This window comes from Indicator indicator, chromosome 36 (assembly GCF_027791375.1).
Source record: "Indicator indicator isolate 239-I01 chromosome 36, UM_Iind_1.1, whole genome shotgun sequence".
Lineage (NCBI taxonomy): Eukaryota > Metazoa > Chordata > Aves > Piciformes > Indicatoridae > Indicator > Indicator indicator.
Genome location: NC_072045.1, coordinates 3,869,400 through 3,885,415, shown reverse-complemented (window position 1 = coordinate 3,885,415; position 16,016 = coordinate 3,869,400). Strand labels below are relative to the sequence as shown.

The following is a 16,016-nucleotide window of genomic DNA, read 5'->3' as shown; positions in this document are numbered from 1 at the left end:
TTTGGTGGTTTGCTGTGGAAGAATTGCTTGGTGAGGGAGCTGGGAAAATCCAGGTCTCTGGGGCCAGCTCATCCTTCCTGAGCCTGGCTGGCATCAAGCTCTGAGGTCCTGGAAGTGGCTTAGAAGGAAGGTGCTGTGTGTGCTGTGTCCTGTGCTGGAGCTCATGGCCAGCTGCTTGGCACAGCTGAGTGCCCCTGGCTGCTGCTGGGGCAGCATCACCTCCCAGCTGCTTAGCTCTGGAGGTGCTTGAGGAACAAAACCTGTGCTGGAGAGATTAAAGCAAAACTCACAAAGAGCCTTTCCAGGTGCTGTGCAGGAAGGCTGTGTGCTGAGGAACAGAGAGGGGAGCTCAGGCAAGAGCTGCTTGGGGCTTGGCCTCTGTCTCTGCCCCATCCTCTGTCTTGGTGGCAATGCTGTAGTAGTAGGAGCGGATGAGGTTCTCCACAGCCACAAACCCTGGGCGCTCCTCCCACCTGTGAGGGCAGAGAGGACAAAGAGAGAGGATGGAAGTGGATTGGCACAGTGAAAGGATACTGAGCAGAGAGGAGCCTGGGGGAGAAGAGCAGCACAGCTGTAGCAGGGCTTAGGAAGGCAGCTGGGACTCAGCTGGGATGGAGAGGGTTGAAGGCACAGAGGCTGTGGCATCTTTTCTCCAACTTCTAAAACTCTCCAGCTGCCTGAAAGGAGGTTGGGGTGAAGTGGGTTGGGGTGAAGTGGGGTGAAGTTGGTCTCTTCTCCCTTGGATCAGGTGCTAGAAGGAGAGGAAATGGCATGAAATTGTGCCAGGGGAGGGTTAGGCTGGAGAGGAGGAAAAATTCCTTGGCTGCAAGAGTGGCCAGGGATTGGATGAGGCTGCCCAGGGAGGTGATGGGGTCCCCATCCCTGGAGGTGCTCAAGAAACCTGTGGCAAGGAGTTGAAGTGGGGCAAGCCTCACCTGTAGGTCCAGCACTGCTGCATCAGGTTGTACATCTCTGCTGGGCAGCCTGAGGGGCACTCCATGCGCTTGCCCTGCTCGATGAAGCTGGTGACCTCTGGGCCTTTCATTTTCTAGGGCAGGAGCAAGTGGGAAATGCTTTAATGCTTCTGGAGCTGGCAGCAGGATTAAAAGAGAGAGGTGAGAGCTGGGCCTGGGTTCCCAGCCCCTGGAACAGGCTGCCCAGGGAGGTGGTGGAGTCATCGCCCTTGGAGGTATTTAAAAGGGCTGGGAGCCCTCAAGTTGTGCCAGGGAAGGTTCAGGTTGGGTGTGAGGAACAATTTCTTCCCAGCAAAGGTTCTCAGGCACTGTCCCAGGCTGCCCAGGGAGGTGGTGGAGTCCCCATCCCTGGAGGGGTTTAAAAGCTGCATGGATGTGGTGCTGAGGGAGGTGGTCTAGCAGCAGTGGTGGCATTGTAAGCTCTGGGTGAGCTTGGACTTGATGCTCTCAAAGGTCCCTTCCAACCTCAGGAGTTCTGTGATCTCCTTCCCCCTCTGCTCAGCAGTGTGAGGAGCACCCACTCAAGGAAACAGAAATTGTAGGTGCAGTGTGTGTCAGCCTGCCAGGGAGGGGGAGGCTGTGCTGTGGCAGCCAAGCCCCCTGGCCCCAGCCCTGCCTCACCTTGTATGGTTTCTGCCCATAGCTGAAGGCCTCCCACATGGTCACACCATAGCTCCACACATCACTCTTGCTGGAGAACTTGTGGTAGAGGATGCATTCCGGGGCATACCACTTCAGGGGCCACTTGCCTGCTGTCCTGGCCTGCAGCAAAGCAGAGCAGAACATTTCCAGCCTGAGACACAGCCAGCCTGGAGCTGAACCTGCCTTCTGCCAGGCCCTGCTGTCTTGGTGGCTCTGCTCAGCCAGCCTTGGGTACAGGACACTGGCCCATGGTGCCACCTTTCTCTGACACCCCAGGGCTCAGTGCAGAGCTGTTCACAGCTGCAAAGATCAGCCCTGGCTTGCTCTTCATCACCTCCTCCCTGCCCCCTGCTCTGGCTCCTCTCCTCTCTCCCACCACCCCACTGCACTGCATCCCCCCTCTGCATCCACCTGAGCTTCCACCTTGCCACCCAGACCTCTGCAGAGCCCCTTGCAGTGGCACAGCAGTTATGCCAGCCTGGGTGGGATGTGGTCATGCAGGAGGGAAAAGCCCAGACCACCTACCTCTGGAGATGCCAGCCCCCCAGAGCCAGGAGGGCTCCTGCCAGCTACAGATCCTGTGCCCTGCTTCCACTTACCTTGTAGTAGCTGTCATCAGCACCAAGAGCCTTGGAGAGACCAAAGTCACTGATCTTAGCATAGTGCTGGTTGACCAGCAGGACATTTCTGGCTGCCAGATCCCTGTGGACAAAGTTTTTTTCCTCCAGGTACTTCATCCCCATGGACACTTGGTGCATCAGCTCCACGATGTTGCTGACTGCAATCTCCTCTCTGGGGAAGGAAGAGGGAAGAGGGAAGGACAATGCAGTGACACAGGACCTGCCAGCATGGTGCCCTCCAGCATGGGCATGCCCCCTCCAGAAGCATCAGTGCCTGTTGCCTCACATGAAAGGACATCTGCTGCTATCAGCTTCCCTCCACCCACAGAGCCAGGATGTGCTGGCAGCAGGGAGCCTGGGAAGCCACAGGTGGCACCAAGCTGGGAGGGGAGATTGATCTGCTTGAGGGGAGGGAAGCTCTGCAGAGGGACCTGGCCAGCCTGGATCTGTGAGCTGATGCCAGTGGGATGAGGTTCAACAAGGCCAAGAGCCGGGTCCTGCACTTGGGTCACACAACCCCATGGCCATCTGGCTCTCTACAACTCCCTGAAAGGAGGTTGCAGTGAGGTGGGGGTTGGGCTCTCCTCCCAAGCTAGAAAAGAGAGGACAAGAGGGAATGGCCTCAAGTTGCCCCAGGGGAGATTCAGGATGGACATGAGGAACAATTTCTTGCCCAGAAGGGTTGCCAAGGCCTGGCCCAGGCTGCCCAGGGCAGGGGTGGATTCCCCATCCCTGGAGGGATCCCAAAGCCATGGAAATGTGGTGCTGAGGGCCATGGTTTGACAGCAGGCTTGGAAGGGTTGGGTTGATGGTTGGACTTCAGAAGCTTAAAAAGGCTTTGTCCAGCCTCAGCTACTCTGAGAGCCTAAGAGCAGATTCTCAGCCAGCCACATTTTAGTCACTCACTTCTTGGAGGCCAAGAACCTGTTGAGTGGCCCTCCAGAAGCCATCTCCATGACGAGCATCAGGGACTCTGCCTCACAGACCCCAATCATGCGGACAATGTAGGGGTTGTCCAGCTGGTGCATGATCTGAGCTTCCTTCATCATCTCCTCCTTCACTGTCCTCTCATTGTTGTTCTTCAGCACCTTGATGGCCACATCAATCTGCTTCCTGCACAGGGCACGAGAGGAGCACTCAGGGGATGGAGCCCAGCCAGCAAGGCAGCCACTGCTGATGGGATACTCCTTGATCTCTTGATGCTGATCTCAGGAGCCTCTTTGGCTGGAGCCCTGAGCTCTGCTGGCATCCCAGGCCTGCTAGAAGGTCCCAGAGGAAAGGCTCTCCTCAGCCTTACAAGTGTTTGGCAGCTGCAGCTCTGAAGCTGCATCACCCTCACTGAGATCTGCATCACCCTCACTGAGATCTGCATCACCCTCACTGAGATCTGCATCACCCTCACTGAGATCTGCATCAGCAATGCCATTGGTCAGGGGGGAAGCTCAGGCCCAAAGCAGACAGAGACCATCTGGGTGAGCCCCAAGACAGCCAAGGCTGGCTCCTCAGGCTCACTCCTTTGCCCTGACACAGGCCAAGATGACCTCAGGAGCCTGGAGTTCTGAGCCCAGCAAATGCCTTCAGAAGTGGCAGGTTCAGGAGCATGCAGTGCAGGTCACAGCCTCAGGGCAATGAGACTGCCCCTGGCAATCCAGGGAAAGCCATCTCTGACCTTCCAGAGCACCTCTTACACCCCATTAGCACTTTAGGGTGCACCTAGCAAGGGCCAGCTCTGAGCTCAGCCTGGAGCACTCTCCCCCAGCACCCTGCAGGGCACCACTCACTTCCTCATTTTGTAGACTCCTTTCTTGACAGAGCCAAAGTTCCCTGCTCCCAGTTCCACTTCATCCATCATCAGGTGGTCCCTCTTCAGGAAAAGTTTCTTATCCTTCAGCTCCTCAGGGTCACTGTAGGGGCTCTCATAGACACTGGTGTCCATGGGGAGCAGGTGTGAGCTTCCTGCACCTTGCCAGGAGAAGCAGTTGTAAAGGACAGAGAAATGCCAGAGCCTTCCCCATGCCTCTCTCCCTCACTGCCTGTGAAGCTTTCCTCTAGCTTCTTGGCCAATTCTCCTTCAAGTTCCTGCATCCAGACCTCCCTCCTGGGCATCTCCCTTCCTTTCCTGCCCCACAACCTCTCCTGCTGCAGGAGTCAGGATGGGCTGAGGTGTCTGAGTGTTCCCAGTGCACACAGCAGGACCTGGACATGTGCAGGAGCTCAGCCCTGGGTGCACTGAGAGTGTAGTGGGAGATGGAGAGCAGGACAGGGTTTGATCTACTGAGTAAAATGGGACAGAGTTTGAGTGACTGGGAGCTAAGGGTGGGTGAAGAGTTTTCTGTGTTCTTGTCTCAGGACCCTGAAATGATTGGGATGCTCCTGGGCACCTGCAGTGCTGGGACCACCTCTGGAGCCCTCAGGAAGGACATGGAGCAGGGCCAGAGGAGGCCACAGCAACACTGGGAGGGCTGGAAGCTCTAGCTGCAGATGCCCCTGCTGACTGCAGGGGGGTTGGACTGAATGAGCTTTAAAAGATCCCTTCCCACCCAAACCAGGCTGGGATTCTGTGATTTGGAAGGAAGTGGATTTGTGGCCCAGCTCCTTGACCAGAATGTGGTCCCACAGCTGTGCCAGGTAACCCCCATGGCTCCTGTGGCACCCCCAGGTCCTGCTTTCTGTTAGGAGCTGAGGGCTTCCAAAGGTGCTCACCTACAGGGTCTGGGGTGTATCCATCTGCATTCAGAGGGCCAAGGTTCCTCTGGAAAAGAAACAGGGATAAAGTGGATAAAGGAGCCAGGGCAAGCTGCTTCAGTTTGAAATGGGGAAGGAGAGGGCTGAGGAGGCTCTGCAGCTCAGCTGCTGATTCCCTCTAACAGGGCCTGAGGTGGGCACAGGAGACTGGAGTGGGATCAAGGTGACTTTTCTCTTCCAGACCTGCCTGGCAGCTCCCTCCCCTGCAGCTGCACAGCAGGGATCAGATCCTGAGGGGTTCAGGGATCAGATCCTGGGGGGTTCAGGGATCAGACCCTGGGGGGTTCAGTGCCACAGAGCCTGAATGCAGCATCACCCTCCATCCACCCAGGCTGTGCAGGATGAGCTGCTGAGGACTCTGTGGTTACCTGAGAAGGGAGAGGATATTTCAAACCTGCCTGGATGTGATCCTGGACAACCTGTTCTGGGTGACCATGCTCTAGCAGGAGGGTTGGAGGCTGGTGTTGGCCTCTTCTCCAAGTAACTAACAACAGGACAAGAGGAAATGGCCTCAAGCTGTGCCAGGGGAGGTTTAGGTTGGAGATGAGGAAAAATTTCTTTGCTGCAGGAGTGGTCAGGGATTGGAAGAGGCTGCCCAGGGAGGTGGTGGAGTCCCCAGCCCTGGAGGGGCTGAACAAATGAGTAGATGTGGCACTTGGGGACATGGTTTAGTGGTCATGGAGGTGGTGGAAGGTTGGACTGGATGATCTTAGAATGCTTTTCCAACCTTCATGGTTCTATGACAGGCACCCACTTGTCCAGCAGAGCTTTCCACACCAGCACTGCTTGCTGCAGAGTCTCCACAACATGGGAGCCCACCACAGGTTGTGAAAGCTCTCTGAGAAGATGGCTGAATGCTCCAAACCTTGCTTTAGCCTCCTCTGGGCTCTGGGCTGGGCCACTCAAGTCTCCCAAACCAATTGGTTTCAACACTGCTCAGCACTGGGAGCAGTGACTGAGCCCAGACATTCCCCCAGGCCAGGGATGTGGAGGGAGCACAAAGAGCTGGCTGGGGGCCAGCAGCCAGGCTGAGTGTTCCCAGAATCTGACTGTGTCTTCCTTGCTCCTGCCTGGCAAGGAGGGCAGGGAGGAGAAGGCTCCCCAAGGACAGGCCCACATGTTGCAAGGAGCTCAGTATGAATGGAAACCATTTTCAGATCTAATGGTAGCTGTGCCCAGCTATTCCCTGGCCCCATCCAAGCTGGAAAGGGGACAGCATTGCAGCTGGCCTTAATATACTCCAGTTGAGTTATTGAGCTGTGGAGAAGGGCAGAGCTGGAGGAGCAGGCTTTGAGCAGCAGAGTTGGAGGAGCAGACTTGGAGGAGCAGAGTTGGAGGAGCAGAGTTGGAGGAGCAGGCTTTGAGCAGCAGAGTTGGAGGAGCAGACTTGGAGGAGCAGAGTTGGAGGAGCAGATTTGGAGGAGCAGACTTGGAGGAGCAGACTTGGAGGAGCAGAGTTGGAGGAGCAGACTTGGAGGAGCAGGCTTTGAGCAGCAGAGTTGGAGGAGCAGAGTTGGAGGAGCAGAGTTGGAGAAGCAGACTTGGAGGAGCAGAGTTGGAGGAGCAGAGTTGGAGGAGCAGAGTTGGAGGAGCAGACTTGGAGGAGCAGGCTTTGAGCAGCAGAGTTGGAGGAGCAGAGTTGGAGGAGCAGAGTTGGAGAAGCAGACTTGGAGGAGCAGGCTTGGAGGAGCAGGCTTGGAGGAGCAGAGTTGGAGGAGCAGATTTGGAGAACCAGACTTGGAGGAGCAGGCTTTGAGCAGCAGAGTTGGAGGAGCAGAGTTGGAGGAGCAGACTTGGAGGAGCAGACTTGGAGGAGCAGAGTTGGAGAAGCAGACTTGGAGGAGCAGGCTTTGAGCAGCAGACTTGGAGGAGCAGGCTTTGAGCAGCAGACTTGGAGGAGCAGACTTGGAGGAGCAGGCTTGGAGGAGCAGGCTTGGAGGAGCAGAGTTGGAGGAGCAGACTTGGAGGAGCAGAGTTGGAGGAGCAGACTTGGAGGAGCAGGCTTGGAGGAGCAGACTTGGAGGAGCAGACTTGGAGGAGCAGGCTTGGAGGAGCAGAGTTGGAGGAGCAGGCTTGGAGGAGCAGGCTTGGAGGAGCAGAGTTGGAGGAGCAGGCTTGGAGGAGCAGGCTTGGAGAAGCAGAGTTGGAGGAGCAGGCTTGGAGGAGCAGGCTTGGAGGAGCAGACTTGGAGGAGCAGGCTTGGAGGAGCAGGCTTGGAGGAGCAGAGTTGGAGGAGCAGAGTTGGAGGAGCAGGCTTGGAGGAGCAGAGTTGGAGAAGCAGACTTGGAGAAGCAGAGTTGGAGGAGCAGGCTTGGAGGAGCAGACTTGGAGGAGCAGAGTTGGAGGAGCAGGCTTGGAGGAGCAGAGTTGGAGAAGCAGAGTTGGAGGAGCAGGCTTGGAGAAGCAGACTTGGAGGAGCAGACTTGGAGGAGCAGGCTTGGAGGAGCAGAGTTGGAGAAGCAGAGTTGGAGGAGCAGGCTTGGAGGAGCAGGCTTGGAGGAGCAGGAACTCGAAATGCAGGACCATTAAGCCACTGAGGCACCAAAACCCCCAAAGCCTCCCCAGACTTACACTCATGGAGGGGTGGGTTGGTGGGACTGGTGCTGCAGATGCTGTGGATGAGGAGAGAGAAGTTATTGAGAGCCTGCCCATGCCCCAGGCAGGGTCAGAGAATCAGTCCTTGGTGTGGTCACCTCTGCCTGACCCTCCCCACACCAGGGGATGGTTTCCACAGCCTGAGCTAACACAAGGTGTGAAAAGTGCCTGGGGGAGGGTGAGCCCTCAGGGCAGGTGCAGCCCCACTGGAGCACTGCTCTGCACTGCTCCCAGGGCAAGGACTGACTGAGCTGCATCCCAGGAGAGCAAGGGTCCCATGGGCAGGCTCTGCAGTGAGGTTGGTGACACCTGGATTGGGATTGTGTGAGCCATGGGTCTGAGTGTCCAGCTGCAGAGCCACCACAAGCCAGCCTTGCAGGACAGGTCATTTCCAGAAGCCACCTGTTTGGCACCAGAAGCTCCTAATCCATTTGGAGCACCAATTCCCCCATCTGCTCCTGTCTTTGGGCCACCCTAGGTCAAGCCTGGCCCAGAGTGGCCACTTTCAGCAGACAGCACCATGTGAGCCCTACCCATTTAACCAGAGGACCTCAGTGATCCCTCAGCACCAAGTCTGAGCAAAGTGGGACATGGGAAAGGAAACTTGGGTTGGTGTAGCTCAAAGGGACTCCACTGGGTGGGAAAGGGAGGCCAGGGATGGCTTTCAGAGCTGTCAGCTCACCTGGCATGCTGGGGTTGGGGCAGGTTTCCCTCAGGTAGAAAATCAGCCCATCTGGTTTGAGCTTTAGGTACTCCACCAACTGGGAAAGGAATTGGAGGAAAAAGAGATCGTTGTGAGGAGAAAAATCAGCACTTTTGATTGCAGCCAGCTGTGTGGCAATGATTTCTCCAAGATTTATGGCACACAGGGACTAGAATCCTCTCCCCTCCCCTCCTCTCCCCTCCCTCTCCCTCTCCTCTCCCCTCCCTCTCCTCTCCTCTCCTCTCCCCTCCCTCTCCTCTCCTCTCCTCTCCTCTCCTCTCCTCTCCTCTCCTCTCCTCTCCTCTCCTCTCCTCTCCTCTCCTCTCCTCTCCTCTCCTCTCCTCTCCTCTCCTCTCCTCTCCTCTCCTCTCCTCTCCTCTCCTCTCCTCTCCTCTCCTCCCCTCCCCTCTCCTCCCCTCCCCTCTCCTCTCCACTCTTCTCCTCTCCTCTCCTATACCTGGATATCTGTCAGAGCTGGGAAGAACTTTGGAAGTTAGGTAAGGACCAAAGAAAAATAAAATCTCCAGCAGAAGAGCTGGAAAGAGTATTTCTCAGTGTGGTGTCCTTGATGTCCCAGCCAGAAAGGATTTTGAGTTGTGTTGTGTTTGGTAAAGCCTGGGAGAAACCTTTTGTTTTCCCAGAGGAGCCCCAGGGTGAGCTCTGGGGATTCAGAGATTCATGGAATGGGTTGAGTTGGAAGGGACCTTCCAGTTCCAACCCTCTGCCATGGGCAGGGACACTTCCCACCAGCCCAGGTTGCTCAAGGCCTCCTCCAACCTGGCCTTGAACCCCTCCAGCGAGGGACATCCACATCCTCCCTGGGCAGCCTGTTCCAGTGTCTCCCTACCCTCACTGCCAAGAATTTCTTCCTCATCTCCACTCTCAGTCTCCCTTCTCCCAGCTCAAAGCCATTCTCCCTCATCCTGTCACTCCCAGCCCTTGTCCCAAGTCCCTCCCCAGTGCTCTTCAGGGAGAGGTTGCTGGAGGGCTGCTCTAAGGTCTCTTTGGCACCTTCTCTTCTCCAGGCTGACCAACTCCAGCTCTTTCGGTCTGCTCCCAGGCAGCGTTCCACACAAATCACAGAATGGTTTGGGTTGGAATCATAGAATCATAGAATCAGTCAGGGTTGGAAGGGACCACAAAGATCATCCAGTTCCAACCCCCCTGCCATGGGCAAGGACACCTCACACCAGATCAGGCTGGCCAGAGCCTCATCCAGCCTGGCCTTAAACACCTCCAAGGATGGAGCCTCAACCACCTCCCTGGACAACCCATTCCAGGCTCTCACCACCCTCATGGGGAAGAACTTCTTCCTCACTTCCAGAGAGCTTAAAGACCATCGAGTTCCAAACCAGCTGCCATGGGCAAAGAGCCTTCTCCTTGTGAGGAGAGCAGTGTGGTACCTGCCAGAGGGTGTCGAACTTGGTGCCCTCGGGGATGGAGTACTTGCCGGACTTGTCCTGGTCGATGCGGTAGTGGTACACGGTCTTGCCATAGACCAGGGACAGGGCATAGGCTCCGTTCTCCTTCCTTTCTCTCAGCCTAGTAGGAATCATAGAATCATAGAATCAGTCAGGGTTGGAAGGGACCACAAGGCTCAGCCAGTTCCAACCCCCCTGCCATGGGCAGGGACACCTCACACCAGATCAGGCTGGCCAGAGCCTCATCCAGCCTGGCTGCAAACACCTCCAGGGATGGAGCCTCAACCACCTCCCTGCACAACCCATTCCAGGCTCTCACCACTCTCATGGGGAAGAACTTCCTCCTCATGTGCAGTCTGAATCTCCCCACTTCCAGCTTTGTTCCATTCCCCCCAGTCCTGTCACTACCTGATAGCCTAAAAAGTCCCTCCCCAGCTTTCTTGGAGCCCCCTTCAGATATTGAGAGGCCACAAGAAGGTCACCTCAGAGCCTTCTCTTCTCCAGACTGAACAGCCCCAACTCTCTCAGTCTGTCCTCATAAGAGAGGTGCTCCAGCCCTCTGATCATCCTGGTGGCCCTTCACTGGACACCTTCCAGCAAGTCCAGATCCCTCTTGTAACAGAGGCTCCAGAACTGGATGCAGTACTCCAGGTGGGGTCTCAGCAGAGCTGAGCAGAGGGGGAGAATCCCCTCCCTTGACCTGCTGGCCACACTTCTCTTGATGCAGCCCAGGCTCTGGTTGGCTTTCTGGGCTGCAAGTGCACAGAACTCTTAAAGCCAGCTCCGGGTCCTTTTCCTGCAGGTTGCCATGGCTGCAGTGGTGGTGGCTGAGCACCTGGGGCTGTGTCCCTGCAGCCCGCCCTTGGAACTGGTGCCTTCCCTGCTCTGCAGAGGCTGAGGAGAGACCCTTCAGAGAATCTCAGAGGGGTTGGGGTTGGAAGGGACCTCCAGAGATCACTGAGAGCAACCCTCCTGCCAAAGCAGGATCACCTAGGGCAGGCCACACAGGAAAGCATCCAGATGGGGCTTGGAAGTCTCCAGAGAAGGAGACTCCACAATCCCTCTGGGCAGCATGCTCCAGGGCTCCAGCACCCTCACTGTGAAGTTTCTCCTCATGCTGAGGTGGAACTTCCTCTGCTCCAGCTTGTACCCATTGCTCCTTGTCCTATGGCTGGACACCACCATAAAGAGCCTGACACCCAGCCCTCAAATATTCAGAGACATTGATAAGGTCTCCTCTCAGCCTTCTCTTCTCCAGGCTGACCAGCCCCAGGTCCCTCAGTCTCTTCACCTTCAGCCTCTTCCACCTTCTCCAGCTACTTCTTCCCTTCCCTGTCTCATTCAGAAGATGAGGAAGGGCTGGCTCACCTCAGCAGAGAGGCTTTCTGCTGTATTTTATTGACCACACACTGTCTATGTGTCAGTGTTTAATGCCTTCACCCACTGAACCCTCTGCATCCCTTATCCCCTGGTGCATCAACAACCATCCTTCACACAGACATTTAAACCCTAGGAGCAAGTAAAGCTCAAGGTTGGATCTTCATGGAGGCCAGACACTGGCTGGACACTACCAGCTTTGGGGTTTCAGACCCTCTCTATGATAGATGTGCAACCACAGTCTGCCCAACCTCCTCCCAGCACCCATGAAACCAGTGCCTACAGGGGCAGGTGGCAAGCCCAGGAGCACACAGCAGCTGCCAGGCTTGGGCACACTCACAGGAATTTGCCATCAGGCTGTGCCCCTGAGTAGAGTCTCCTTTCAGCCTCGTCCCGGGCAATGCTGCCGTGGTACCAGGGCATCCTCTCGTGGGCTGTGGTGGCAATCAGCTTCTCCACCTGTGGAGCTTGGCTTATGATGGCCTGTTCCAGTGCATCCCCCTGGAAAAGAGGGAGAAATGAGACCTCCTGCCAGCCTGCTGCATGGCTGCAGCAACAGCACCCTGTGGGGCAAGCAACACAGGAGGCTTGGAAGGTCCCAGAACTGAAGTCCCTGTGGTCTTCAGCATAGAACCACAGAATGAGCCAGGTTGGAAAAGACCTTGGAGACCATCAAGCCCAACCTATCACCCAGCACCATCTGATCAACCAACCCAAGGCACTGAGTGCCTCATCCAGGCTGTTTTGAGACATTTCCAGGGATGGTGACTCCACCACCTCCTTGGGCAGCACGTCCCAAGGGCCAATCTCTCTTTCGGTGATGAATTTCTTCCTCATATCCAGCCCAAACCTGCCCTGGAGCAGCTTGAGACTGTCCTTTTCTTCTGTCCCTGGTTGCCTGGGAGAAGAGCCCAACCCTCAGCTGGCTACAACCTCCCTTCAGGTAGTTGTAGACAGCAATGAGGTCTGCCCTGAGCCTCCTCCTCTCCAGGCTAAACACCCCCAGCTCCCTCAGCCTCTCCTCACAGGGCTTGACTCCAGCAAGAGTGGGTTGAATCCTGCTCTGCTGCAGGTCCTTGCTTATCTAAACTGGTCCCTTCCTGAGAATCCAGCTGAAGTCCACTGGCTTGCTGGTGAGGGAAGAGAGAAGTCACCATACTCATGGGGGGGATCTTGACCCCAGGCTCATGGAGTGTCCTTCAGCCTGGGAGTGCATCCACTGCTGGGGGGTTAGGACCTCCTTGTGGTGCTTCTACCCTACCCTGGCTGCTCACTGTCCCCAGACACTACTTTGGAAATCGTGTGGGGGACTCTAAATTAATGTCCTTGGCCCTGCACACCTACTCAACAGCTCTGCCTCTGGCTTTGCCAGTAGATGGCAATGTCCTGTGAGTTATCTACCAGCATCCCCAGATCAGCCTCATGGAGCAGCCCTGGAGAACCTCTCCTGCACCTAAGCACCTTTGGGTTAAAATTGGCTAGATGTGGAGATCTCTTCTAGAAAGGCTCCATGAGGGAAATGTCTGAGCTGCCCTTCTGGCAGGACTTGGAAGTCTCTGGGAATCAAATGTCAAGGATTTAATAAATGATTATCAATATGTGAGGACTGAGGGTCAAGAGGGAGGGGACAGGATCTGCTCAGTCACACCCTGGGATAGGACAAGGGGCAATGGATAGAAACTCCAGCACAGGAGGTTCCACCTCAACATGAGGAGGAACTTCTGCACTGGGAGGGTCACAGAGCCCTGGAGCAGGCTGCCCAGAGAGGTTGTGGAGTCTCCTTCTCTGGAGACTTTCCAGTCCTGTCTGGATGTGTTCCTGTGTGACCTGTGCTGGATTCTATGGTCCTGCTCTGGCAGGGGGGGTTGGACTGGATAATCTCCAGAGGTCCCTTCCAATTCCTACCATCCTGTGCTCCTGTGAAGGTGACTGCAAATCAATTGTGTGGCTGGCAGTGTGACCTCTGGCAGTGTGACCTCTGGCAGTGTGACCTCTGGCAGAGCTTTTGTAGATTTCGTAGATGGTTTAGGTTGGAAGAGACCTTCATGATCATCCAGTTCCAACACCCCCTGCCATGAGCAGGGACACCTCCCACTAGCCCCACGGGGCAGCACTCCTCACCCAGCCCCACATCCCTCCTTGGGGGCCACATCCAGTACCTCCAGTTTCCAGGTCTGCCGGACGTACTCTCGCACCATGGTGTCCCTGATGCTGTCGAAGACGCCAGGCCGGGGCTCCACCCCCGCGGGGCGGTTGCAGGGCTTGCGGAGGGTGCAGCAGAGTCCATCAGCATCCTTGGAGTAGAACTCGCAGAGCTCCTCGGGGCCGCAGTGCGCCTTGCCCCCGGCGATGGCGTAGGTGCCGTTCAGCTGCCGCTCGATGGCGTAGTGATAGAACTGCAGGTTGCAGACCATGGAGAGGACGTAGCCCCCCAGGCTGCGCAGGCACTGCCGCAGCAGGAACAGCCCATCCGACATCCCCCCCAGCTTCAGGTGCTCCTCCGCTTCCGACCTGCCGATGCTGCCGTAGTAGAAGGGCAGGTGAGCTGCAGCGTCTGGCATCCCCGGGCACAGGCTGGGCTGCCCTGGCTTGCACGGGGCTGGGGCTGCAAAGGAGAAACAAAACAAACAAACAAATCTGCAATCATAGAATCAGAGAATTGTCAGGGTTGGAAGGGAGCTCAAGGCTCAGCCAGTTCCAACCCCCCTGCCATGGGCAGGGACACCTCACACCACAGCAGGTTGCTCACAGCCACATCCAGCCTGGCTGCAAAAACCTCCAGGGATGAGGCTTCCACCACCTCCCTGGGCAACCTGTGCCAGGCTCTCACCACCCTCATGGGGAAGAATTTCTTCCTAACATCCAATCTGAATCTCCCCACTTCTAGTCTTGCTTCATTCCCCCTCAGTCCTATCATTCCCTGACACCCTCAAAAGTCCTTCCCCAGCTTTCTTGTAGCCCCTTTCAGATCCTGGAAGGCCACCAGAAGGTCTCCTCAGAGCCTTCTCCTCTCCAGACTGCACAACCCCAACTCTCTCAGTCTGTGATGTGGTGTGGTGGAAAGGTCTAATTGGGATTGAGACTTCTCTGCTTTGGAGGTTCTCCAACTCTTGGCTGACTATCTCCAGGGTGGTTTCTAGTGCTGCATGGAGAGTAGCAGGGAATTCACAGGATCATAGAATAGTTTGGGTTGGAAAAGACCTTCAAGAACATCCAGTCCAACCATTCTCCAACTCTACCAAGGCTGGGGCTAAACCATGGCCCTCAGCACCACATCTCTGTTGCTTTTAGACCCCTTCAGGGATGGGAATTCAACCACCTCCCTGGGCAGCCTGTGCCAGTGTTTGAGAATCCTCTCAGTGAATAAATTTCTTCTAATATACAACCTAAACTTCCCCTGATGGAATTTGAGGCCATTTCCTCTTGTCCTGTCACTTGCTCCTTAGGAGAAGAGACCAGCTCCCACCTGGCTCCAACCCTTTTCCAAGGAGCTGCAGAGAGCCAGAAGCTCTTCCCTCAGCCTCCTTTTCTCCAGGCCATCACTGCAAAGTGAGTTTATCCCCAAAGTCTCTGTCAAGCTACAACATCATCCTGAACCCCCCCAGTTCAGAACAGCCTCAAACCAGAAACCAACCAACCTACCTCTGTGCTGCTGGGCACCAGTTTGGGTGGGAATCCAGCAAGAAATGGAACTTTGTTTTGTTGCCTGAGTCAGCACAGAGCCCCTTCTGCCAACGAGCTGCAGGTCTTGCATCGAATCATCACCAAGGCTGCCCACAGAGAGGAGCCAATTTCCTCTGATCAGAGGGGAGATTTGGCAGAGTGAAAGAGGCTCATTTGTTCCCTGGGGCCTGCTCCTTGCTTGCTCAGGACCTGGCCCCCAAAAGTTTTGAATCTTGGTCTGCAGCCTGTGTTTGCCCTCTCCCCCTGCGTCATTCACCCTCAGAGCGAAGGCAGCAGAAGCTCTCTGGGCAGGGTGCTGAGTGCTGGAGCTGATCCCTCCCAGTCTAACTCATTTCTGAACGTGGAAACATGGAGTCACAGAGCAGTTTTGGGTGGAAGAGACCTCCAAGGTCATCAAGACCAACAGTTAACCCAGGGCACCACTAAACCATGGCCCTCAGCCCACATTTCTGTGGCTTTTTGTTCTCCCCAGGGATGGAGACTCCATCACTGCCCTGGGCAGCCTGGTCTAGGGCTTGACAACCTTTTTGGGGAAGAAATTGTTCCTCCTGTCCATCCTAAACTTCCCCTGGCACAACTGGAGAAGAGAAGGCTCCAGGGAGATCTTCTGGTGGCTTTTCAGGACTTAAAGGGATGAGCAGACAGCTGGGGAGAGACATTTGAGCAGGGCCTGTTGGGACAGGACAAGGGAGGATGGTTTGAAACTGAAAGAGGGAGATTCAGATCAGATACAGGGAAGAAATTTGTGATGCTGAGGCTGGTGAGACTTTGGCCCAGGTTGCCCAGAGATGCTCAATCCCTGGCTCCATTCCAGGTCAGGTTGTTTGTGGCTCTGAGCAGCCTGCTCTGGTTGGGGATGTCCCTGCTGCCTGCAGGAGGGTTGGACTGGCTGATGTTTGAGGGTCTCTTCCAACCCAAACCATTCTGTGATTCTATTTATTTGTTGTCTTCATGAAGCCCCAAGGTGGCCCTGATGAGAACAGGAAGGGAGAGCAGGCTCTGTTGAGAGGGTTTTCAGCTGAGGCAGGAAACCACAGCAGGAAGCTGTCAGTGGAGTTTGCAGCTTGGGCATGGGACTGGTGTAACCCAGACCAGGCACAGCCTGAGCTGTGAAGCCATTTCCATCAAATTCATCAAGGGAAGCCAAGTGAGGGATTGGCAGAGGCAGGAGGCAAAGGAAACCACTCTGTAGCTCAGGTCCTGACTGGAGTCAGTGCTTGGAACCAAAGCAGCTGAGCTAATCCCTTGATGCCAC

General features: G+C 55.9%; 1 protein-coding gene across 1 annotated transcript; it reads right to left on the bottom strand.

The window, feature by feature from the left end:
• Positions 1-349: 349 nt before the first annotated feature.
• On the bottom strand, positions 350-13,638 carry LOC128978265 (tyrosine-protein kinase ZAP-70). Its single transcript, XM_054396075.1, has 12 exons — positions 13,237-13,638; positions 11,418-11,578; positions 9,683-9,821; positions 8,259-8,337; positions 7,553-7,593; positions 4,940-4,988; positions 4,018-4,198; positions 3,143-3,349; positions 2,216-2,408; positions 1,596-1,736; positions 936-1,048; positions 350-473 (listed from the first exon to the last, which is right to left on the bottom strand). The coding sequence occupies exons 1-12, from the start codon at positions 13,636-13,638 to the stop codon at positions 350-352; spliced, it is 1,830 nt and encodes a 609-aa protein (XP_054252050.1).
• Between the last annotated feature and the right edge of the window lie 2,378 nt (positions 13,639-16,016).